Below are 27,488 nucleotides of genomic sequence, written 5' to 3'. Positions count from 1 at the left end.
GTTCAACTGTATGCTGGGAGCAAGTGAATAGCACCATGGAATTTAATTTTAAGCTGGAGAATAGGATGATCTTATTAGGATAAAAACACATTGGGAGGGGGAGGTAATTAAGAATGTTAATAGAGACCTCAACCAGGAAATTATGTGATACCCAGGTGAGAGAATTTGGTGACCAGTGGATGGTAAGTGAAGATTAAATAGTTAAGCACCTATTCTTTTTAAAAATATTTATTTTTATTGATTTCAGAGAGGAAGGGAGAAGAAGAGATAGGCAGAAACATCAATGATGATAGAGAATCATTGATTGGCTGGCTGTCTCCTGCATGCTCCACACTGGGGACTGAACCAACTGAGAATTGAAACGTGACCTCCTGGTTCATAGGTCGATGCTCAACCACTGAGCCACGCAGGCAAGGCTAAGCACTTATTCTTTAGCAGAGTTTTATTAAGTGCTGGGGATACAATACTAACAGACAAGAACTGTGGCTCATTAAGCTTAGAGTTCAACGGGGAAGGCAAATGTTAACAAAAATCATACAAAAACTATGACATCAGATTTAGAGGGAAGAATCTGGACGACTTCTCTGTGCTATAAACATTTAATCTGAGCTCCAAAGAATAAATTAGAACTTTGGATAGGCAAATTTGCCTGGGATGAGGAGTAGAGAATGTGGAGAGACATAAAAAATACTGGAAATTGTGGTGTGTTTTAGGAAGAAATGACGTGTTTACAGGTTATGGAGATGGAGCTCAGAGAGTGAACAAGGTAAAGCATGCACTGAGGTTCATACTGGATATAGGCAGATCATATAAAATCTGTAATACAAGTTAACATTTTTCATTTTAATTTTTTTTAAGCCTCACCCAAGGAGTGAGGACATTGTTTCCATTGATTTATTTTTTTAATATGGAATGCTTTACAAATTTGCGTGTCATCCTTGCTCAGGGGCCATGCTAATCTTCTCTGTATCATTTCAATTTTAGTATATGTGCTGCCGAAGCAAGCTCTCCATTGAATTTTTTTAAGAAATTTAGCTATGGCCAGTGTGGCTCAGTTGGTTGGGCATCCCGTGTGCCTGGGGTTAGATTGCTGCCTCCTGTGAGCCCCCTACCAAGGAATTGAGCCTGCAACTTGGGCATGTGTCCTGACCAACAATGGGTGGGAGGGAGGGAGGGAGGAGAGAGGAAGGGAAGGAGGGAAGAACAGGTGGAAAGAGAAACATCAATGTGACAGACACATGAATTCATTGCCTCCTGAATGCACCCCAACCAGGGATGGGGATCTGACCTGCAACCCAGGTATGTGCCCTTGACTGGGAATCAAACTCAAGACCCAGTATGCAGGCCAAAACTCTAACCACTGAACACACTGGCCAGGGCACCTTCATGAAACAATATAAGCTGTCCTGATCTTGGCCCCATATTCTGTCATTTATCTTGGACTCTTTATAAATAAAAAAATTTCAAATACAAACTAAGATATAACAAACTCTCACATAACCATCAAGCAACTTCAATAACTAGCAACTCTTGACCATCCAACTTCATCTATAACATCTATCCCTCAAATCCATAGATTAATTTTGAAGCCAATCCCTATCATCAGATCATTACATCTGTATATATTTCCATATGTACCTCTGAAAAGTTAAGTTTACTTAAAATGTATACATACTTTCATAATTTAAAAACCACTAATTCCTTAATGTCAAACATCAGTCAAATTTCCTGATTGTCTCAGTTGGTTTGTCGAAATTAAAGGTTAAATAAGATCCACACGCTGTATTTAGTTAATACATCTCAAATTTGTAACAAATTTCCTCTTTTTTTCCCTTGCAATTTATTTGTAGTAGAAAACAGAGTTATCTGTCCCTTAGAATTCCTCACAATGTGGATTTTGCCAATTAAATCTTTGTCTCAAAGTCTACAGTTTTGAACTTTATAAACAGACACACTTCTAAACTACCTTTAGTTTGTTATTTAGTGTTCTGTAGATCAGCTCATAAATTATTTGTAATTTTGTACATTTAATTTTTACATGTTTAAGACTATGTACTAAAACACACCCAACCTTTAAATAATTATTTAAGGTATTTCAAACACTTCTCAATGACCACCTGTCAATTTTTTATTAAACATGGTAACATTTTTTCTTTTCAACTTGGAGAGGGAATAATGGCTCCCACAAAGGAGGGTGGTGAGAAGAAGGGCTTTTCTGCCATCAGTAAGGTGGTGACCAGAGAATACCATCAACATTCACACGCACACCCACGGTGTGGGTTTCAAGAAGCATGCCACTCGGACACGCAAGGAGATCCAAGAAGGAGATGGGAACTCCAAGATGCAGGCATTAACACCAGGCTGAACAAAGCTGTCTGGGCCAAAGGAATAAGGAACGTTCCATTTCTTATCTGGGTACAATTGTCCAGAAAATCGTAATGAGGATGAAGATTCACCAAACAAGCTCTTTATACATTGATCACCTATGTACCTGTCACCACTTTCAAAAACCTGCAGTTAATGTGGATGAGAACTGAATGTCGAATAAAGTTATAAAATTGCAAAAACAAAAAAACAATCAGGTTAACAGATACATAATATATAATCTACCAAGAATAATAAAATAATCCCCTCTGCAATACTCAGGCCAATCTGTCTGTCATACCCTATATACGCCTCTAACTTGAAAATATCCAGAGCTAATTTTATCCCTAAAACCCACCTCCCTCTGGGAAAGTCTCTCCTGGTGAATTGTACCTCATAATTCATTACTTCATTTTCTTCAAGCTCATTGTGATTCTCTTATTTTGTTATTTACATGTTGTGTATTTCCAAGTCATGGCATATATATCTGACTGGTCTTCAACTAAATTATCTATGTCTTCTTAGGGACACTACCTGCCATGTGTTTTAAATGTAAATCAATTGTCAATAATATCTTGGTCTCAACCGCTTTGGCTCAGTGGATAGAGCGTCAACCTGCAGACTGAAGGGTCCTAGGTTCGATTTGGGTCAAGGGCACATGCCTGGGTTGCAGACTCAATCCCCAGTGTGGGGCGTACAAGAGTCAGCCAATCAATTAGTCTCTCTCATCATTGATGTTTCTCTCTCTTCCTTTCCCTTCCTCTCTGAAATCAATAAAAATATATTTTAAAAAATATTATCTTAAAGATGTAATTCCTAGGAAATATGAAAAATCTAAGATGTGTTTAGCTGTTTGTACCGCTTAAATTTCAAATTGTTAAAACACAATGAAGTGTTCTGATGGAGAAAACTACGGAATGAGAAAAAAAGATGCAAGTGGCTTATAGTTCTTCTTGTCTGGCTATAGGACTGGACATGGAATCTAAGCATGAAGATTCAGAACAAAAATGGGCCTAGTTCAGGGGTGGGCAAACTTTTTGACTCGAGGGCCACAATGGGTTCTTAAACTGGACCGGAGGGCCGGAACAAAAGCATGGATGGAGTGTTTGTGTGAACTAATATAAATTCAAAGTAAACATCATTACATAAAAGGGTACGGTCTTTTGTTTTTTTAGTTTTATTCATTTCAAACGGGCCCGCGGGCCGTAGTTTGCCCATGGCTGGCCTAGTTACTGAGTAGAACTCTGTTATATTGCAGGAATAAAGCAAAATGACAAAGTACTGAAAGGCTCTCAGTTATTCAAAGAACTGCTACTCCAGAGTGGCTCCTCCAGATTAAACCAACCATTTTTCTGCCTCGAGAGTTCATCTTTTTAGAGTGGATTCCACTTTAGATCCTTTCAAAAAAAATAAATAAATCACACTGAGGTTAGAATATTGACATTCTGTATGTGAGATTAATTCCTCCTTTGAAACCCCTAAATAGTTAAATAATTCCAATCACTCAATAGCCATAAATTAAAGAACAGCTATTATTTTATCCAGTTCACTCACCTAAGCAAGAGACTGACAAGGATCACATCCTACAACTTAAAGCTTCTCACAAACATCACAATTTAGATATAAATAAAACAATCCTCCTCTCTTCACCATTCGCCAACTCCCCAGCCCTGGGCTCCTTAAAGGAGAGTGAAAGAGTAGAAAAGTACAATGTACATATTGACAGGGAGGAGGAAGGGGGAGGGAGCATGCCAGCTCGTCTTATTCCATGAAAACTTGTTTCTGGCTATCTCTAGAACAAAGAAATCTTTGTATTTAACTGAATAGATTAACTGTATATTAACAGAATCCCTATAAAGAAACACTTTTTTCTCACTTTAGAAATAAAATATAGCTTGTTGTAAAGAACATGGTGTTGGAGTCAGTGAACACTGAACTCTAAATTGTGACCCTGCCACTTAGTTACTACTACTGCTTAGACAGGTACTGAAAGATCAAAGAACAAACAACATGTCTTATCAATGCTCAACCTCCAGGAGTAATGTTACAACTTCAGTGTGTATAAGAAATACCAGAGAATTGAAGTCCTGAGGACCTGCATGAATAAGCCTCTTAGATAGTTCTTATGCAAGAAGTATGTAAGACCATACTTTCAGAAATATTACTGAGCTTCTGATGGTTTAGAAACAAAGAATACATCTTAAAAGAAAGGTGAACTGATAAGGAACTCAGGAATAGAACACCATAGTGACAGGGCATATTTAAAAATCCCATTCAATAGAAGGTAACCCAGGCATGGAATTTCCTGACTTTCACTCTAGCAACAGAAAGCTATCCGGATTGGCTCTTCGCTCCCCTGGTCCCACAATACCAGGCAAACCCTGCAGCAACTGCAAAGGAGATGGAACAAGGGTTCAACTAACAATAAGAAATAAGAGCCCAGCCAGCGTGACCTATGAATCAGGAGGTCACGGTTTGATTCCCGGTCATGGCATTGCCCAGGTTGCAGGCTCAACCCTCGGTGTGGGCACATGCAGCTGATCAATGATTCTCTATCACTGATCTCTAACCTTGGTTGCAGGCACATCCCCAGTAGGAGGTGTGCAGGAGGCAGCTGATCGATGTTACTCTCTCATCGATGTTTCTAACTATCTCTCTCACCTTCCTCTCTGTAAAAAATCAATAAAATATATATTTAAAAAAAAAAGAAATAAGCAGGAACCATATAAAAAGAAAAACATACACAGTGCATGGGGATGATGCCCAACCAACTGAGCCACACCAGCCAGGACTCAATGATAATTCTTGACTGAAATGTTTTTAAAGAATGTGCAAATCATTTTAAAATTAGATAATGAAAGCAATGCCTAAGGGAGTCATTAGACTCTTGACTGACAGTCAACTGAGTCAATAGGTAACCAGCTTCCAAAAAACCAAGTCTTAATCCCATTAAAGTTCATCAGATAATTGCTTCAGCATTTTAACAGAGATGTTAATTCCTTCAAAGATGAAGGTTATAAATTACAACATACAGAAAGATTCTGATCAGATAAAGTTTAGAACAATTTGCCCTACCAGGTATGGCTCAGTTGTTTGAGCACTGTCCCATGCCCAGAAAAGTGGCCAGTATAATTCCAGTCAAGGCACATACTCAGGTGTGGGTTTGATATCCCAGTCGGGGAACATAAGGAAGGCAACTGATCAATATTTCTCTTTCACTTTGATGTTTCTCACTCTCTCTCCCTCTCCCTTCCTCTCTCTCTAAAAATTGAAAATAAATAAAAAACAAAAGGTGTAGCCCTAACCGGTTTGGCTCAGTGGATAGAGTGTCGGCCTGTGGCCTGAAGGGTCCAGGTTCGATTGTGGTCAAGGGCATGTACCTTGGCTGCAGGCACATTCCCAGTAGGGGGTGTACAGGAGGCAGCTGATCAATGTTTCTCTCTCATCGATGTTTCTAACTCTCTATCTCTCTCCCTTCCTTTCTACACAAAAACAAAACAAAAAGGTGTTAAAAAAATTTTTTTAAATTTTAAAGGTGGCTGCAAATTCTTTGACATTCCTCCCATTGAGAGGCAGTGTTCTCGTCTCTTCCCCTTGAATCAGAGAGAGCTTCTGACTACTTCAGTCAATAGAATCTGATGGAAGTGACACAAGGTGACTACCCAGACTAGTTTATAAATGAACAGGAAGCTTCTATCCTTGTTTTGCTAAATACAGAATTTGACAGCCCTGAGGCTGTTATGATGAAGAGTCCAAGTGTAGGCACACTTTGTCAAGGATGCCCAGTTGAGCAAAGTCCTCTAGACATCCCCAACAAGGTACCACACAAGTGAGGGGGGAAGCCATCTTGGAAATATTTGCATCTTCCTAACCTGAGGCCTTAGACATCCTGAAACAGGGATAAGCCACTCCAACTGTCCCCTGAATTCTCACCCAAAGAATCCATAAGGAAAATAAAATATAGCTTCTCTTATACCATTCATTCAGTTTGAGGTGGCTTGTTAAGCAGCAACACAAAATAAAAATAGTCATTATCCAACCAAGTTGAAATCTGCATACTTCACCACCCAGCAATTCTTTTTAAAATATATATATATATTATTGATTTTACAGAGAGGAATAGAGAGTTAGAAACATCGATTGGCTGACTCCTGCACGCCCTCTACTGGGGATCGAGCCTGCAACCAAGTTACATGCCCGTGACCAGAATCGAACCCGGGACTCTTTTTTTTTTTTTTTTAATATATTTTATTGATTTTTACAGAGAGGAAGGGAGAGGGATAGAAAGTTAGAAACATCGATGAGAGAGAAACATCGATCAGTTGCCTGCTGCACACCCCCTACTGGGGATGTGCCCGCAACCAAGGTACATGCCCTTGACCAGAATTGAACCTGGGACCCTTCAGTCCACAGGCCAACGCTCTATCCACTGAGCGAAAGCAGTTGGGGCCCACCCAGCAATTCTACTCATGAATATAGACCCCAAAATCCTTTTAGCCCAAATGTAGCAGGAGGCATGTTCAAAAATGTTCAGAATAATAGCACTGGACATACTTTTTTTTAAAAAAGGGAAAATTCAAATGTACACCAAGAGGAGAATAGATAAATTACAGTATATTTGTTCAACGAGGCAGTGAGTAATGAATGAACTACAGCTACATAAAATAACACAGATGAATTCTAGGAATAATGTTGAAAGTCTAAGTCCAATAAAATAACTTACAGTACACTTTTTTGTAAAATTTAAAAATAAGCGAAAGTAATGTGGAGAAACTTTAAAAAGCTGTGTCTGTATGTTTTTCAATTGCCTTAGCATTTCTGCCCTTCCAACAAAGCTTTTATCTGTTGGCTTTCCTCTAATTTTTTAGGCAAACACAGGTATATAATACAACTAAAAAAGAAAAAAGAGACAGAGAATTTAGGATAGAAAATGGGGGAGAGGGGGTGTAATGCCATAGGTTAAGTTTTTAGTAATAGCATTGAGTTAGGCAGTATTGTCATAGGTATATCCAGAATCATACATTCTCACAAACTCTACCACCACCACCCTGACCCAAGCTACCATCCTCTCTCACTAGGATAGTGGTTCTCAACCTTCCTAATGCCACGACCCTTATGTACAGTTCCTCGTGTTGTGGTGACCCCCAACCATAAAATTATTTTTGTTGCTACTTCATAACTGTAATTTTGCTACTTTTATGAATCGTAATGTAAATATCTGATATGCAGGATGTATTTTCATTGTTGCAAAATGAACATAATTAAAGCACAGTGATTAATCACAAAAACAATATGTAATTATATATGTTTTCCGATGGTCTTAGGCGACCCCTGTGAAAGGGTCATTTGACCCCCAAAGGGGTCGCGACCCACAGGTTGAGAACCGCTGCGCTAGGATATTATAATAGCCCCGTTTATCTGGTTTCCCTGCTTCTTCCACAGCAGTCACTGTTTCCTTCAAACCAGAGAAGATCATGTTACTCCTCTATTCAAAGGTTGACACAGGCTTTTCTTTTTCTTTAATATATTTTTATTGATTTCAGAGAGGAAGGGAGAGGGAGAGAGCTAGAAACATCAATGATGAGAATCACTGATTGGCTGCCTCCTGCACACCCCCCACCGGGAATTGAGCCTAAGCATGTGTCCTAATCAGGAATTGAACCGCGACCTCCTGGTTCATAGGCCAACAATCAAGAACTGAGCCACATCGGCTGGGCTAACACAGACTTTTTACCTCATAGTAAAAGCTATCCTATATAATAAAAGCCTAATATGCAAATCGACAGAATGACTGGTGGAACGACTGGTTGCTATGATGTGTACTGACCACCAGGAGGCAGATGCTCAATGCAGGAGCTCTTGATCACCCCGCTGGTCGCCCCAGAGAGGGAGGCGACCGCCAGCAAGCAGGCAGCGTCACCCGCAATCACCCCGCCAGTCACCTCCAAAGTAGGTGCCAGCGGGGGGCCCCCCCCAAATGCCCCGCAGATCAGCCCTGATCTCTGGCCAGGCCTAGGGTTCCTACCCTGCACGAATTTTGTGCACTGGGCCTCTAGTAATCTTTATAATAACCTATCAGTTTTCATATGACCTATTATCTCCACCTACTCCTTTCCCTCTCTGACTTTACCTCCTACTAGTTCCCTCTCCCTGTAGAAGTTACACTTCCATGAAGGTTTTGTCCTTTCTGTTTCTGGTTTTTTTGCACCTGCTGTCACCCACTACTCCCAGCCCAAAATGTATTCTCCACAGATCCCCATGCCTAACACATTATTTAATATTGCATGCCCTCCTTCTCTACATTCCTTATCCCTCTTCTGCTTCATTTTTTTCTCCACAGCATTTATCGTCATTTAACATAAAACATATTCTACTTATTTACTGTCCTGACCTCCATCTAGAAAACAAGGGCAGGAATCTGGATTGATTTTGTTCTCTGCAGCAACTAACATGTACCTGACCTTCAACAATAAGTAATGGGTGCTGAAGGTAATATAATGAATACTGATAGGAAATTAAAACCAGAATATAGCTGCTAGCACCTACAGTCTAAACAAAGTCCCAAATTCTCGACAATTCAGTGACTCATTCTGTAAATACAATAGTTCCTTTACTCTCTTAAAGACTTCAAGTTCCTCTATTAGGAAAAATGTGCTCGTCTGAGAGGTTGGGCTTCTGCTTTCATGAAATTTCCCATCGATTTTCTAATCCCATATACAGTGGGGCCTTGACTTACGAGTGTCCCGACTAACGAGTTTTTTGAGATACGAGCCGTCTTCTCTCTGCTGATTTTTTGCTTTGAGTTGTGAGCTAAAATTCGGGTTACGAGCCAGCTTCAGATACCCCACTGCTAGTTGGCGCAGCGAACGTCACAGTGAACGCCACAACATCAGCCCAGCATCACGTGTCTCACTTGTTCACTGTTGATTTGACATACAAGTAATTTGAGTTATGAACTCCGCCACGGAACGAATTAAACTCGTAAGTCAAGGCCCCACTGTATAGCCACTAAGTATACCAGGCAGAAAGAGATTCACGGGTAATAAACATATTTAGGCTGCTATTATATAGACCAGAGGGTCTCAACCTATGGGTCGCGACCCCTTTGGGGGTCGAACGACCCTTTCACAGGGGTCGCCTAAGACCATCGGAAAACCCATATATAATTACATATTGTTTTTGTGATTAATCACGATGCTTTAATTATGTTCAATTTGTAACAATGAAATTGGGGGTCACCACAACATGAGGAACTGTATTAAAGGGTCGCGGCATTAGGAAGGTTGAGAACCACTGATATAGACAAAGATTAATTTAACCACACATACATAAAGATAAGCAAGTATTCTCATTGTAAAATATGGAACATTTCTAAAAAATGGGGGAAGGCTCTGGCTGGTATGGTTCAGTTGGTTAGACCATCGTCCCATGTACCAGAGAGTCCCAGGCTCAATCCCCAGTCGGGGTTTGTACAGGAGGCAACCGATTCATGTTTTTCTCTCACAACAATGTTTCTCTATCTCTCCCCTCCTCCTCCCTCTCTAGAATCAATTAAAAACATATCCTTGGGTAAGGATTTAAAAAAAAAAAAATGGGGGGAGAATCTTCTATCAACTACAAGTATGGTTAGCAATAGTGAATTTATCCATCCTGATCAAACAATTTATACTCATTAAGTATCAAGCTTTAATGTGAATTAAGGTACTTAGCCTACATTCAGCGGAAACTTCTTATAAAATGAGGGGAAAAAGGAAACCCCACTCAGTAATACAATAAAACCAACTTTTACATAAAAGTGCACTGATTAGCCCTAAATGGTTTGGCTCCGTGGATAGAGCATCAGCCTGCGGACTCAAAGGTCCCAGGTTCGATTCTGGTCAAGGGCATGTACCTTGGTTGCGGGCACATCCCCAGTGGGGAGTGTGTGGGAGGCAGCTGATCAATGTTTCTAACTCTCTATTCCTCTCCTTCCTCTCTGTAAAAAATCAGTAAAATATATATATATATAAAAAGAGTGCACTGATTAGGAAAAGATGAGTTAAAGGACAATGTAGTTGAACCAACACTTCAACCCTTCAGACCAGTTTGTGTGGTTGTGTTCAGTAATATCAGGTTTTACCTTCACTACTGTCCATTACATTATAGTCCCCAGGCTTTAAAATCCGAAAGAACAGAAAGAGATGCCAGTATTATTAGTAATATTAAAAATAGTTCTCACTTTTTGAAACCTGAAGGGCCTGGTACTTGACATATATAGATTTCTAAACTTAGAAACAATCCAACAAAGTGAATATTGTTTTCCAAGGCTATTCAGACTGAGCAATTTAGACAAAGTCACACAGCTGACTGTACCAATAGGAATTCAAACTCAGTCTGACTCAAAAATCTACCTCAACCAGAGGCCCTAGTGGCTGCCGGCTGCTGGCCGGGGCGCCTCCTTCCCCCTGGCCGGCCCCACCCCTCCCACCTGGTCGAACTCCTGGAAGAACTCCATTTGAGGGGACAATTTGCATACTACGCTTTCATTATATAGGATAAAGCTCTTTTTAAAAGAAGAAGTCTGGCCTGGCCAGTGTGCCTCAGTGGTTGAGCATCCACCTATGAACCAGTAAGTCACAGTTCCATTCCCTGTCAGGGCACTTGCCCGTGTTGTGGGCTTGATCCCCCTAGTATGGGGACGGCAGGAGACAGCCAGTCAATGATTCTCTCTCATCACTGATTCTCTCTCTCCCTTCCTCTCTGAAATCAATAAAAATATATTTTTTAAAAAGTAGTAGTCTGAATTCTTTCCATTAGTCCACACTGCTTTTCTTAGTCAAAACTGAAATTCTGATAATTAATATATAAAGCATATTGAGTTCTGGACAATATCAAGGAGTCCCTAGCAGTAGAAAATTTTAGCTGAATAAAGAAAAGGGAACTTAAAATCTGAAAATATTTATCTAATAAGAACTGTAATGCCCAGCTGGTGTGGCTCAGGGGTTGAGCGTCGACCTATGAACCAGGAGGTCACGGCTCAATTCCCAGTCAGGGCACATGCCCGGGTTATGGGCTCCATCCCCAGTGTGGGGTGTGCAGGAGGCAGCCAAACAATGATTCTCTCTCATCATTGATGTTTCTATCTCTCCCTCTCCCTTCCTCTTTGAAATCAATAAAAATATCTTAAAAAGAACTGTAATAGCTTTTCTTCAACTTCAAATTAAATGAGTTTTAAGCCTCAGTTTTCCAAAAGTCCTTTTCCCAAGACATTTGAGTATCCTAAAAATAAATACATAAATAGCCTGGATATTTATCTCCTTTGATAAGTAGAAAAAAGTAATATGAAAATGTTCCTGGCTCTACTATGCAACAAAAATTGCCCAACAATATATAATGTTTCCTTAAAAAATTGGAACCAAGATGGCGGCATAGGTAAACACCTGAACTTGCTGCCACGTACAACCACATTAAAACTACAATTAAAAGACAAAATGAATGGCATCCAGAACCAAGGGAAGGCTGGCTGAGTGGAAATTCTACAACTAGGAGGAAAGAGAAAAGTGCACTGAGTCTGGCAGGAGGTGCAAGTGTGGGAGGTATGGAGGCACGCGCGAAAGGGGCTGGAGCTGGGTATGCTGTTGTCTTTTTCAACCGGGAGGGAGGTACAAGTTCCCAACTGCTCTAAAATCCAGTTCTGGACGAGAATCTGGGGACCCAGACTCATACAGAGAGAAACTGGACTGTCTGGCATCAGGCCGGGAAGTGAGGGTGACTTTCTCGCAGAGGTGCTTGCAGTGTTCATTGTTCCTGCAGGGGGCGAGGGACACAGAGACCCAGGGACCTATCAGGGAGGGCCAACAGCAACCATTGCTGTTTGCACCGCCCATGACTCCCCGACACCACGCCCCACACAACTTACACCACCACCCAAGCTGTGTGCAAAGGCTTTTGCATACTAATAGCCTGGCCTTTCTTCGCCTAAAAACCTGTCAAACTGCAGCTGGGTCAGAGAAACCCAGAGCTTCCAAAAGGCCTCAGGCTCCTCAGGAGCCTGCATTACTTCACAGCTGTGCCTCATTTGGGCACCTCCAAACCCCAAACAAAGAGGAGGAATCTGCAAGTCTCTCTGTAGCTCCTGCAGGGTGGCCTCAGGCAGTGGGTCACTTTGCACCCCCTTGAAGATCCAAGAGCCAGCCTACCCAGTGGTCAGAGTGAGACCATCCAGATTACAACTCTTCACATCCATAAGAGACACACTCAGGGGGCAGACTCAGTGAGCACTAAAGCCCCACTGAAGCAAGTCTTGCCCCATAAGGGTGTCTCCAGCACAGAAGTTCTCCCATTGTAGACACAACTGGTCCTCCCAGCCAGCTGGCCTGGAGGTCAATTCCTCCCAGTGGTACCAACAACAATCAGGGCTTAACTACAAAAGATTGTGCACACAGCCCACAAAGGGGTACACCAAGAGTGTCCACCTCAGGTAATTGGGGAGGCTGATCCACTGGGTCCTACAGGACACCCAGCGCACAAAGCCACTCTATCAACACAGGGAAGCAGCCAAACTGCGGAGACAAAGAAACAGGTCACAAATGAAAGAAATGGAGGAAAGCAAACGACTGGATAGAGTTCAAAACCATGGTTATAAGGCTACTCAAGAATCTTCTAGAAACCTCTGAGAAATATAGTGAGACCCTCAAGGATATGAAAAAGGAACAATTAGAAATTAAGCATACACTGACTGAAATGAAGAATAATATACAGAGATCCAATAGCAGACCAGAGGATCCCAAGAATCAAGTCAAAGATTTGAAATACGAAGAAGCAAAAAACACCCAACAGAAAAAGCAAAAGGAAAAAAGAATACAAAAATATGAAGATAGTATAAAGAACCCCTGGGACAACTTCAAGTGTACCAACATCCAAATTATGGGGGTGCCAGAAGAAGAGAGAGCAAGATACTGAAAACCTATTTGAAGAAATAATGACAGAAAACTTCTCCTACCTGGTCAAAGAAATAGACTTACAAGTCCAGGAAGCGCAGAGAACCCCAAACAAAAGGAATCCAAAGAGGACCACACCAAGACACATCAAAATTAAAATGCCAAGGGCAAAAGACAAAGAGAGAATCTTAAAAGCAGCAAGAGAAAAACAGTTACCTACAAGGGAGTACCCATACAACTGTCAGCTGATTTCTCAACAGAAACTTTGCAGGCCAGAAGGGAGTGGCAAGTAATATTCAAAGTGATGAATAGCAAGAACCTACAACCAAGATTACTCTACCCAGCAAAGCTATCATTTAGAATTTAAGGTCAGATAAAGAGCTTCACAGATAAGAAAAAGCTAAAGGAGTTCATCACCGCCAAACCAGTATTATATGAAATGCTGAAGGGTATTCTTTAAGAAGAGGAAGTAGAAGAAAAAGGTAAAGATAAAAATTATGAATAACAAATACATATCTATCAACAAGTGAATCTAAAAATCAAGTGAATAAAAAATCTGACAAACAGAATAAATTGGTGAATAGAATAGAATAGAATCAGGGGCATAGAAAGGGAGTGGACTGACAATTCTAGGGTGGAAGGGAGTGTGAGGGGTGCGGGAAGAGTCTGGCCAAAAATCATACACCTATGGATTGGGGGGGGGGGGGGGGGGGGTGCGCCGCGGGGGCGGGGACCGGGTGGAGAGGAGCTATGGGAAGAAAAAGAGTAACAACTGTAATAGTCTGAACAATAAAGATTTCTTTAAAAAAAGAAAAAAGAAAAAATTGGTCATGGTCATTACCCAATCTCTAAGTAATATATCCAACTGGATTATCATGCTAATAAAGAAAAGGAAAGCCACAGGAAGCTCAAGAAGTAATTTATAGCCAAACCGGTTTGGCTCAGTGGATAGAGCGTCGGCCTGTGGACTGAAAGGTTCCAGGTTCAATTCCGGTCAAGGGCATGTACCTTGGTTGCAGGCACATCCCCAGTAGGAGGTGTGCAGGAGGCAGCTGGTCGATGTTTCTCTCTCATCGATGTTTCTAACTTTCTATCCCTCTCCCTTCCTCTCTGTAAAAAAAAAAAAAACAATAGAAAATATTAAAAAAAAAAAGAAGTAATTTATAACTGGCTCAGAAGTTTGGTGACATAGTAGGATTACGGGAGCCAGCAAAAACTGTATGTAATAAAATGTCTTTTAGAGAACACCACCACTTTCCCTATAACAGAGTTCAAAGGGTTATTTTCACTCTTCAGTCACACTAAGGACCAGAAGGCCAATCATGACACACAGTAACCAGATTTCCTAAAAAGGCATTCAATTCTGTTCTCTTCAGAATCTTCCTATCCCAACAATCCTAAATAAAAGGCTAATATGCATATCGACCAAATGGCAGAACAACCGGTCGCTATGATGTGCACAGACCACCAGGGGGCAGACACTCAACACAGGAGCTGCCCCCTGGTGGTCAGTGTGCTCCCACAGGGGGAGCACTGCTCAGCCAGAGGCCGGGCTCGCAGCTGGCAAGCGCAAGTATATATATATCCATCCCTCCCTCCCTCTCATATCAATTTTTTTTAAAAAACTGTAATGTGATCCTACCCAGAAGTTTCGCTCAGTGGATAGAGCATTGGCCTTTGGACTGAAGGGTCCCTTGTTTGGTTTCAGTCAAGGGCACGTACCTGGGTTGCAGGCTCAATCCCTGGCCCTGGTTGGGGCGAGTTCGAGAGACAAGCAATTGATGTCTCTCTTTCACATCGATGTTTCTATCTCTGTCTCTCCCCCTCCCTTTCACTCTCTCTAAAAATCAATGGAAAAATATCACCAGTATGCATATATGCATAACCCATGGTTGCAGACAGTGGGGTGGTGAGGGCCCAGGGCAGGGGTGGGCTGGAGGGGGTGGATGGGGGGGGAAAGGTGACATATGTAATACTTTCAACAATAAAGATTTTTTTAAAAAGAAAATAAAAAGATCAGGTGAGGATTAAAATTTAAATTTTTTTTAAATTGTAATTTAAGTTATCTTTCTACAGCAGGATGAAGAACTAACCCGACAGGAGATCAGCAGAAAGGTTCTCCAGGTAGAGGGACTAGTAAGTGTACAGACCGGAATGCACTTGCCTTGTGGAGTAAGACGACCAGTGTGGTTGGAGCATAGTGAGCCAAGGGAAAAGTAGTAAGATGATATGATACCAAAGAGGTAAACAAAAGCAAACAGAACCTGCATCCTTGTAGGACCTTGTAGCCTACAATATGGTGATTTGTGTCTATGCAGACTCAACTTTGCCATTTACTTGCTGTGTGAATTTCAACAATTTATCTATCTAGCCTTTTAAAAGAGGATAAATCTACCAATCACCTTGAGAATCAAACAATACAGTACATATAAAGCACTATGTATAATGGCTGGTACATCGTTTCAAATACTGGCTATTAATCCTAGTGCTAGCAGGATTATATGATTATCAAGTCTAGTGGTTCTCAATATGTTTCCCACCCCAGCAGCTTCAGCAACACCTGGGAACATTTTAGAAACCCACATTCTAATGCTCTACTCAGGACACACCAAATCATAAAATGAATGTGGACCCATCAGGTGATTTTGATGAGCACTAAAGTTGAAGAACTTGAAAGCTGGAGCTTCTAATCAAATCTCCGAATTTCGCACATAAGTAAGTAGAAACCTAAAGAGATTTAGTGACTTGTCCAAAATAACAATGGAGACCATTTGTTTAGGGTCCGACCATTTGTTTAGGGTCCATTATATGCCAGATATTATGCTGGCCTGGCCACTTGACATTTGTTATCTCAGGTCCTCTTAACAATCCAGCCAGCCACCCCTACCCCCAAAGCCCACATAAACAGAAGAAAAACTGAGGTCCAGAGAGGTGAAATAATTTGTCAAAGGTTGCTCAATTATTAAGTGGTAAAGTCAACGTTTAAACCTAAGAATGTGATCCCCAAATCCTTAGTGGAACTAGGACTACTGACTGGTGTAGGGGAGCAGTACTGAAAGCACCCTAAGACTTCACTCAAATACACCGGTCTTCTTACTCTATTACAGCACATTGGCTGCAATAATTTTACTATGAAACATACCAGAAATTACCACTACTTTAAGCTCAGAACAGAGATAATTTGTTCTTCACTCAAATAGAAAAAGAACAACGAAGACATACTATAAAGACAGATTATGAGATAGGAAGAAACAGAAGTCAGGGCTTAGAGAAATTAGTATGGCATAATTCTGCAGCATAAATATAAGAAAAGCATAAGAAAATATTTGCTATTCAATCTTCCTATTCTCACTATTCCCAAGAGCCTACTACTTTTATATAGTGAGTTATCAACTCACTAAAATGGCTACAGATTTATAAAAGCCCAATGATAATAGTAAAGTGTTTTTAATCTAAAATAAGTGTTATAAATTTTTTAATTTTAAAAATTTTAAGTAAACAAATTGGGTAACTCTCTTCTTCACCCTTCAATCCCAAATTCATTTAAGCAAGTTGAATAGTATTCCTTCTGCATACTCCAGTACCAGTGATAAAAAGGAACCAGAAGAAAACAGAAAAACAAAATTTATTATTTAATTTCTACCTTCTCTATTATCTTCATTCACACAATACTGTTTGGAACCTTGTGTTAGGCAGTGGGCTACAGATAAGTACCACAATACAGCTTACACTGTAGTGGATGAGAGACAAAAAACTGTAGTGGGAAAGAGACTAAAATAGCCATGCTAAGTAAGAGCTGAGGAAAAGATGTTAGAGGGAACAGTAAGTTCAAGAGGTGTAACTTAAGATTTTGATTGGTTCAAGGAAAGGGGGACAGAGTACAAGGCAGAATACAGACCTAACCAATTTGGCTCAGTGGATAGAGCATCGGCCTGCGGACCCAAGGGTCCCTGGTTGGATTCCGATCAAGGGCACGTACTTGGTTGCAGGCTCCTCCCCGGCCCAGCAACCAATCGATGAGTTTCTTTCACATCAATGTCTCTCTCTCTTCCTCTCTCTAACAGATAAATGGAAAATCATCCTCAGATGACGATTAACAATAAATTAATAAAGAAAATAGTAAGGTATGAGGCTGAAAAAACAATCAGGAATAATGGCATTTATAAGGCCTTAAAGGCTATAGCAAGGAGTTTAGGTTTTATTCTAAAAGCAAATGGAAACTAATGAAAGGTTTTTAACCAAGAAAGTAACATTAAGTTTAAAATGACCACTTTGTTGCAATATAAAAAACAGACTTAAGAAGAAAAAGTGAATACAAGGAAACTAGTTAAGAGAGGTTCAAGGAGAGATAATTATGGTTGTGAAGATGAAGTCAAGAGATCGAAATATATTTTAGGAACAGAACCAGAAAGTCATGTAAAAGACTGATAGTAGGAATGATTAAATATGAATCAAGGTCCTTATAAAATGAGGGTGGAGCTCTTATGAATGGAATTAGTGCCCTTATTAAGAGACCTCAGGGAGCTCTTCCTCTTTACTATAATGAGAAAGAAGTATGAAGTGTGCAATCCAGTATGGAGCCTACACAGAAACTGACCATAATGGCATCCTGATCTCCGATGTCCAGCGTCTGGACCTGTGAGAAATAAATGTCTATTGTTTATACGCCACCCAGTCTGTGGTACTTTTTTATAGCAGCCTAAAATAAGACAAAGGTGGACTCCTAGACTTTATTTCATACTGGAATGAGGAATGAGGTGGAGATAGGGAGGTGGAGTTGCAGGGTGGTGAGAAGTAAAACTGGATTTTAGCAAGGGGAATCAAGAACTCCGCTTTAACATACTAAATTTGAAATACGTACAAGACAGACAATTGGATATGAATCTAAACTTCAGAAAGAATATATAGTTGGACTAAAAATATAGTTTGGAATTATTAGTGTATGGATGATACTTAAAGGACAGGAAGAGTATAAGGAAGGGGGGGTACTTGAAAACTAAACCCTGAAGTACTGTAACAGAAATCTGGATAGAGAAGGTAATGGGGAAGGCGGGAGGGAAGCGAATGTGCTGTATTCTAGTTGATATCTCCTTTATAGTTCTGGGTCTACCCAATTTTCTTCTTTTGAAAGTCAAATTATCTAGTTGAACCCAATCTCTACTCTTTTGCCCCATCTATATAGTCTCTATCTCATTCCTACACATCTTTATCAATAAATAAATAAAAAGACGTGGCTTTTATCTTTTAGAGACAGATTCTGAAATATATAGAGATGAAAAATATGTTGTATAGACTTGGCTTCAGAATAATCGGGGTGTGTGTGTGTGTGTGTGTGTGTGTGTGTGTGTGTGTGTGTGTGTGGTGGTGGTGTTGTGGGGGTGTCTAGATAAAACCAGAATAGCCATGAGTTAATGCCTGCTGTAGCTGAGTGATACACACATACACACATGGGGGTTTAACTGCACTGTTCTCTCCACTTGTATGTAAGCTTGAATTTTCTACAATAAAACATAAAGGGAAAAAGGAGTTGACAAACACCAGCACAAGAGTAATATCTCAATTTTACTCAGAGTAATGAGAGCTACAACCCAAGGATTTACAGCGTTGACCAAGACATTCTAGAAGTTTAAAGGCACACCAATGGAATTTCAGGGTGAAAATATTTTTTCCCTAAACTATGTATTGTTATTTTTAAATAATGACTCACAATTCTCCACAGGGCTATGGCAAACTAGGCTCTACTTAACACTTTCATTTCTTAAGACATATACTTGAGTTAGAAAAATTTTATCATTTTTTTAAATCTCTTACATTCGCTTGGGAAACTAGAGAGACCTTCACACATTAACTGAGTAGACATCAAGTGTTCCTACAATAGTTAAAAAACCATTCATCACACACATTCTGTGAGATGCACAAGGCTCAACGGTTACTAACCAGTGAAAGGTTGGGTGCTGCAGGCTCTCTCTGGGTCAAAACCCTATACACTAGTCAATTATGATGCTGTATTTAATACAGAAAATAACACACAGTAATCTTCATATAAAAGACCACAATTTCAAGATGAGAATTCCTAATCTACACATTCTTTAAATAAAATACTACTTTTCTCTTTTTTAAAAAATTTATTTTAGAGAGAGAGAAGGGGGTAAGGAGAGAGAGAGATGGGAGAGAGAGACTGATCAGTTGCCTCCCATACACACCTAAGCTGGGATCGAACCCGCAACCTAGGTATGTGCCCTGACCAGGAATCAAACTGGCAAACTTTTGGTGTATGATGTTCCAACCAATTGAGCCATTCAGCCAGGACTAATGTTCCTTTTCTTTTTTTTTTTTCTTTCTTTTAATATTTTTAAAAATATATTTTATTGATTTTTTACAGAGAGGAAGGGAGAGAGATAGAGAGAATTAGAAACATAGATGAGAGAGAAACATCGATCAGCCGCCTCCTGCACATCTCCCACTAGGGATGTGCCCGCAACCCAGGCACATGCCCCTGACCGGAATCGAACCCGGGACCCTTCAGTCCACAGGCCGACGCCCTATCCACTGAGCCAAACCGGTTTCGGCTAATGTTCCTTTTCTTAATCAAAGTTTTCTTTCCTAAAACCTGACAGTTATTATGAATTCACCACCAAAATTAAATTAAATTTATTTTACATATGCACGTACATATTCACATACCCATAATCATCCTTCTTAGTTGTAAGTAGAGATAAACCAAATCTTTACTCTCTTCTACTAAAATAAAAAATTTCCCCTAGAAATGCTGAGGATTGAAATGAGTCACAAAAAGTAGAAATTTGACAGTATCAACACTCACATTTAAATTGAAATCCTCAATGGTAAAATGCATGACATAAATTCTCTACATAGACTGGTTGCTCAAAGGTCAATCCTCCCTCATTTCTTCTAGTCATTTATCAACCAAATCCAAAGGCCTTTTCCAATGCCCACCTGACTCGGGTTCTCTGTCCCCAGAAAGTTCCAAGAATATTCAGAAAGAAAAAAGAAACAAAAGGGGAAGGGAAATTTTTTATTAAATTTACATAGTACCTTTCCTCTCGGGCTTCACAATTTAATAAAACCAATAGAAGAAAACCAGAAGGTTCAAAGCATTAATGACCTAGAAGGCAAAACACAAGCGCAATTTAACTGTCATGGACCAAATTATGCCAAAACACAGTATCGCCTGTGTAAATTTAATTAAACCTGTGTAAATTAAAAACAAAGCAAAATGTTCAAGGTTTAGTTTGACAAGGTTACTTTTATTTTCTGGGCTGGGAGTCGAGTCTCACAAACAGTATAAAAAATATAAAGAAAAATATCACAATTCTTCAATTATTTACAGATTAAAATACTTCTCCTGAACATTTGTTATTTAGGGTTGGGGTTACAACAAAGCTAGAGTACAGTGTAACACCAGGTATAGAAAGCAGATGCTACACAGTGAGACTGTAAAACTTCTCTCTCAAAACATTATGCTAACCTCTTCTGCTGAGCTTCTATTCATATTTGACTCCCGTGGCTCATCTCTATTCCCTAATCCCCCTTTATCCCCTTTTTACTCTACCTACTTATTCTCTACCCAACCCCATCCTCTCTAATGTCTGATAGTCAAAATAGTATTTCATGCTGCCCTGGCCGGTGTTGCTCAAGGGTTAGATTATCAGATCTCACACACTGAAGGGTAGTGGGTTTGATTCCCATTCAAAGAGCACGTGCCTGGGTTGCAGGTTCGATCCCAGAGGCAGCCAATTGGTCTTCTCTCCCTCCCTCTATACCCTCCCATTCCCTAAAATCAATGGAAAAAATACCCTTGAAATGAGGATTAACACACACAAAAATATTTCATGCTAAAGCATTCGCTGAAATATTGTGATTTTACAACCAGATATTATCTTCCCCTTTCTATAAACTTTAGAAGCTTATTACAACATTCTTAGAGTTGCATACCGCAAACTTACATCCATGTATAACTTATGACTCCTCAAAAACTTTACTAATAGCTTACTGATGACAAACAGCATTACCTTGCTGATAACATAAACAGTCCCTTAATACATATTGTGACATATGAATTATACTGTATTTGTACAATAAAATAAGCCAGAGAAAGAAAAATGTTATTTTTTAAAAATCATAAGAAAAATACATTTACAGTATTTATTGAAAAATAAAATCTATGTGTAAGTGGACCCATGCTGTTCAAATCCACATCGTTCAAGGGTCAAATGTACTACTTATGTATCTCACTTTGTATCCTCAAAGTTTAACAACAGCATGCTATCTTCAGAGTTCCCTCTCCAAATCCTTATAATATAGCAGACACTCAATATTCATTGGAAAAAATGGTGAATTCACCCCTCTAGATACAAACAATTGTCATAAAACTTTTCAGTGTGCACTTAAACAATATGACAACATGGCTTCCATCTTCCTGTTTTGAAAACTGTTTCACAAGAATGACTCATCCTTCAGTGGAAAAATCCAGATGTAAAGGTGGCTAAAGTGTGTTACAATCAGTTCCCCAGGCTCTCTAGCTACACTCAGACACGAACAGAGGCTAAGGGCTGCTAAAGCTAGTTAAGTGATCTCTGCCCTAGGTACAGCAAGTTATCCAGGAATAGAATTCACATTTCCTGACTCCTGCCTTGACTTCAGAAAACCATTATTCACACACTACAAAGACATTATTAGCCTTCAAGTCCCTAAATCAAGAGCAAGCCTGGCTGTTTGAATTTAAATGTGTCTAAAGGCTCAAATATCTTTAAAAATGCTAAGTCAAATTCAAAGATAGTAAGTCAAATAAAAAGGTAATTATTTTTCACCTGATCCAAAGGCATCACCCGACAGCAAGGACTGGAGTCAAAGGATCATCATAAAAGCCCACCAATATACAAAATTAGAACTCACAAAATAACAGAATTACATGATTCACACTAATCTTACCTCTAACCAGGAATCCTGTGATAAATTCATTAAACCTATTCACACTCCACTGCAACCCAGTGGGCTAAAATCAATGCTACAGGCATCAGACACAGTATTACCATTGAAAGTTCCTAATCCCATCTAATAAAGATGGAATATGCAAACTGACCCCCACTCCACGACAAAGAGGCGCCCACAGCCAATAAGGAAGGAATATGCAAATTGATGCGACAAAGACGGTGGCGGCTGGGCCAGGACACCTGCTATGGGGAGGGGCAGGAGGTGGAGGGAGCTACAGGAGGGCGGCAAGGCCGGAGCAAAGGCGGAAGGTGGCTCCAGCCCGGAGACAAGGCAGAAGGTGGAGGCCAGAGCAAAGGCCCAGGTCCCGGGTCAGAGGGAAGCCGGTGCCGGTGGGAAGCCGGTGCCGGCAGCCAAGGGAAGGAAGGCCTACTCTTGCATGAATCTTCGTGCGTCGGGCCTCTAGTTTGTTATAAAGTCTTAAGTTTTGAGTAGAGACTAGTGTCAGTTAATTAAAAGGGAAAACAGGAAAAAGGAAAACTAGAAATCTTTCTTACTGCTCTATCGTCAAATCTAGAGATATTGTAAGAACATACAATACCTGAGATATTATAAGAACATGATCTCTATTTACTAAATAAATGAAGGAAAACCTCATTTTTATAAAGTAAACTCACAGTATTCCTATTATTTTCTGTCTTCTTACCACACTTGGCCAAATTTTTGGAACCAAGTTTTAAATATTTCATAGGTAAAGAATGCATAATGCCTACCATGCTTTGAATACAGTGACAAATTAAATATTTGCTCTCATCAAGTTCAAAGGTTTCCTCAAGTCATTTTACTTCCCATACTAACCTTCTTTATTTTTTAACATCTATTTTTTCATCAGGGTTCCTCCACCCATTATATCATTCATCCACCTATATAAAAATATGCCTATCCACACATTCAATGAATTGCTTACTATGTATTAACTAGCACAAAGAACAGAGAAAACCCCAAGCTTTGAAGTAATGAAACCCTCATTCTACCTCATGGGTTTTTTTGTTTTGTTTTGTTTAAAATATATTTTATTGATTTTTTATAGAGAGGAAGGGAGAGAGTGAGTCAGAAACATCGATGAGAGAGAAACATCGACCAGCCGCCTCCTGCACATCCCCCACTGGGGATGTGCCCGCAACCCAGGCACATGCCCCTGACCGGAATCGAACCTGGGACCTTTCAGTCCGCAGGCTGACACTCCATCCACTGAGCCAAACCGGTTTCGGCCTACCTCATGGTTTTAACTATTAATTATTAAGCTATGTGATGGCAGTTAAGTCACTTATTATGTCTAGTACTCATTTTTTCCTACCTGCAAAAATGTAAAGGATTAATAAATCTCTCTATATAAAACCCTAATAAAGCCGAAACCGGTTTGGCTCAGTGGATAGAGCGTCGGCCTGCGGACTGAGGGGTCCCAGGTTCGATTCCAGTCAAGGGCATGTACCTGGGTTGCGGGCATATCCCCAGTAGGAGATGTGCAGGAGGCAGCTGATCGATGTTTCTCTCCCATCGATGTTTCTAACTCTCTATCCCTCTCCCTTCCTCTCTGTAAAGAATCAATAAAATATATTAAAAAAAAAAAAAAGTTCTCAATACAAGAAAATAAAATTCTATAACTATTTATGGTGTCGATGTTAACTAGACTTACTGTGCTAGATCATTTAACAGTATAAAAATATCAAATCATTATATTATGCACCTGAAACTAATATAATGTATGTCAATTATACCTCAATTAGAAAAAAACTTTTCTTAATCTTTAAGAGCTAACATAAAAGTTAAGCACAGTCACTCCTCTTAGGGAAATTCTTCTCCAACAAAAGGCCATACACTGACATCTCTTCTTGCCCCTCCTAGTTCCATCAATATTCTGCCAATTTCCCAAGATCAAAATCCAGTCCCATCACCAAGTTTCCTAAAGTGTGTTATCAATGAAATATGTTAGATGACTTGGAGTTAAAAATCCAGTACAACTTTGACTCTTATCCTAATAATCTTTAGCACAGTCACTTGACCTCTCTGCACCTACATTTCTCATCTATAACTAATAAATCTGTGCTCATGTCCAGAGAGAGCTCTAAAATTCTCTATTATGTCAATCTTGTATCTGAACCTTTCTTCCCATTTCATGTCCACTGCCCCGATTCCAAACTTTTATTCATAGAGTATTGCTTTTAAAGCCTTACCCTCCTCCAAACCGTCTTAAATCTCAGTCCATCCAAACCACACCACTATCAAAAACTATTATGAGCACTTTAATCATGCCATTCATGTTCATGATTGTCCACTATTCTTAGGATAAAATCCAAATGCACCAAATGGCATTCAAAAACAATGTGATCCTAACTTACCCTTCTCCAACTTCATCTTCCATTTTATTGAAACTTTTCTCTCTGGCAGATAGCTCTCCTCTCTGCCAACACCAATATCCTCACCTGAGGTCCCTCATCCTTGGACCTGAAACAAGCTACTTCCTTTTAGAAAGGTAAGTGACATCACTGATCCAAACGAAAATGCCATCTCTTCTCAGGTATTCTGATCACCTTAGCCCATAGTAATCACTCCATCTTAAAGTTCAGCAATTAATGTCTCTACTATGTATCTAGTACTAAATATACACTGCATAATTCTAATGCTTCCTTTTCTACTTGAAGGTGGTGGGGAAGAGGGATCAGTCACATAAATTATTCCTTGAAGGCAAGAATCAAGTTCTTAATTCTTTTTAAAGTATCTCCATCATTTCTTATTTTACTATCAGAGAAGCGTTAATCTTGATGGTAGATGTTCCTGAAAGGCTAGTCTCCAAATAACTGAGTTACCTTGAAACTTTTTATACTTATTTTTTGCTAAGAGAATTCTGGATCTCATTTTCTGGAACTTCCACAGGGATACTTTTGACTACCTTCAATGATGATACATCTTAGTTTCTACTCAGATTATCAGCAAAGGTAGCTTCTCTGATCACTGTTAAAGGACTATTAAAGGAATGTAAGCTCTTTGAATGCTGGTCTACTAGGAAACACCCAAATATGTCAGCCAATCTTAATGTTCATGGATAAAATTAAGGAAATTTAATTCATCAATACTATCAATCTATTTACAATAAATCATGAAAGTGTAAATAATCTAACATTGCTTCGCACATTAAGTAAAAATACTAACCTCCCACACCTAATAAAATGTAAAACCAAAACTCATATACTCTTGCAAATATCAAAGTCACCTCACAGTCTCAACTCTTGGGTCTGAGGCCTACTTACTATCAACTTATCATTAAGAACAAATTGGGAAGACAATCATTGCACCAAGCAAACTTCCTGCAAATACAAAATTAGCCTTTCCACTTCTGTGAACACTTAAATTTGCATAAGAGATAAATTTCAAATACAGTTGGGTAGAAGCAAATGAGTCTTAAGCAAGCTTCACTCTGTTTTCATCTTACTGTGTATAGGGTGTGCCCAAATACTTGCTGGAAAAATCTGCTAGGGGAGTGCCAGTTCAAAAAAAAAAAGCATTTTCACCCAGTTGGAAATGTGGAGAAACAGTGGTTGCAGCAACCTGAGAAAACTCTCAAGATCTGAAGAGAATTGTTAAAGAAAAACTCCAGATCTTTTCATTCTAAAGAGTAAAATCCTCTGAAAGGCAACTAAATGAATCACTGAAGGATTCAACATTGTCAACTCTATGTATCTAAAAAGCAATCACTGAAATTCTGCTTTTATATTTGGCAGTGTCAAAAGGCAGCTGGTCCCTTATTTGTTCTATGTAAATGAACTTTACAATCTACGTATAATAATTTTTAACCAATTGTGTCTAAGAAACAGGAATAAAAAAGAGCTATTTATTTATTTTTAAAATGAAAATTTTTTATTGTTTTTGCTTATCTGGGGGAAGAGAAGAGAATAGGTGACTGTTTTTCATATTTATTTCCAAAGCATAACATTATTAACAGAAATGGACACAGATCTGGTAAAGCCTCTGTCTTCACTTCTCACTACACCTCAGCCTCAGGGTCTATACTTTGCAACCTTACTTTCAGGTTTCTTCATTGCCATAAGTGGAACACAACAAAAATATAAAATAAAATAACAGTTACCACAATACAGGCACACACACTGTCACCAGGTTGTCTCATGAGAGAAACAGTGAGCAGACTGCTTCAGTTCTACTACTAACTCCCTGAGGGGACCCAGTTTGCAGACTCCCCATGGAAATGCAGGTAATATGAGCTACTCAAAAGGTCACCTGGCCACTCAGCATACCTCAGCAAAACAGACAGTATGCCTAACAGTGACAAAAGCCTTTCCCATCCCAGCCTGTGTCTCATCATTATTCAAAAAGGTATAAATAATATGACTAAAATGAGGAATTTAAACCTAGGAAGATTAAAACACAAAACTAAAATTAACAATTCAATATTAGTCCAGAATCCTTTCTACTATATTGCTCCTGATTAGTACTAATCCCACAAAGGCTAAGAAAACCTCAAGTTCATCCTTCAGGTTTGTCTGGTGATTATCAAATCAATAAAAATAAGATACTTAATGTTAATCAGAATCAGACAGTGAAACAACACAAATTCATATAAATGGGTAGAAACCAATCAGGAGAGTATTCTGCTATTTCATGCCTTTCAAGTTCTTAATTTCCAAAGCAATGTAACCAGATTTACAAGAGATTTCTTGAGGAAAATATTTTCATAAACACTAAATACATGTTTATGATTCATATATTAGCTGTAACCACAAAAGACGACTAAAAAATAAAGAATATAAAAGAATAAGAGCACAAAATATTTTCACATCTTAAAATATTTCTTTTTCCAGCAACTGGGGAAATAAAAGGATTTTTCCACATAAGTTAAAATACAAATCATCCCTTTAGCATGTCAAAAATGTTTTTTCACCCATTTGATGGGGGGAGCGGGGCGGGGGGTGGTGGAGATTACAAAATAGGTCACTTCTCTAGATTTACTACAGTAGAGGAAATCTATTTAACCTTCCCATCACCCTTCCTGGTCAATGCCATGTCCATCAGTGTAAAACGCTGTCAAAGAGGCTTCTAAAAAGCTATGTGCCTTCAAGTTGCTGCATTTCTCAAAACAGAATCTTCCTGACTTCTTCCCAAAAAGTTCCCAAAGAAAAACGAAAAGAGCAGTAACAAAGAACTAGTTTTATCTTCACTTTGACCTCCAGCAAATTATTT

At 39.4% G+C, this 27,488-nt stretch overlaps 1 protein-coding gene and 1 non-coding gene across 10 annotated transcripts in view; both read right to left on the bottom strand.

The window, feature by feature from the left end:
- KANSL1 (KAT8 regulatory NSL complex subunit 1) overlaps positions 1-27,488 on the bottom strand; it is a 164,912-nt gene that overhangs the window by 73,843 nt on the left and 63,581 nt on the right. For 7 of the 9 annotated variants that reach the window (XM_036340097.1, XM_036340098.1, XM_036340101.1 and 4 more), the window contains one exon: positions 17,881-17,919. The exons of the other annotated variants lie outside the window; for them this stretch is intronic. In XM_036340097.1, coding sequence (XP_036195990.1) covers positions 17,881-17,919 — 39 coding nt within the window. The remainder of the gene's footprint in view (positions 1-17,880; positions 17,920-27,488) is intronic. 9 annotated transcript variants of the gene reach the window in all.
- LOC118672622 lies at positions 902-1,008 on the bottom strand. Its single transcript, XR_004973163.1, has one exon. It is a non-coding gene; the product is annotated as a U6 spliceosomal RNA (small nuclear RNA).

The sequence above is a fragment of the Myotis myotis genome, unplaced genomic scaffold, assembly GCF_014108235.1.
Source record: "Myotis myotis isolate mMyoMyo1 unplaced genomic scaffold, mMyoMyo1.p scaffold_m19_p_17, whole genome shotgun sequence".
NCBI classification, from domain to species: domain Eukaryota; kingdom Metazoa; phylum Chordata; class Mammalia; order Chiroptera; family Vespertilionidae; genus Myotis; species Myotis myotis.
This window is presented reverse-complemented; position numbering and strand designations above follow the sequence as displayed.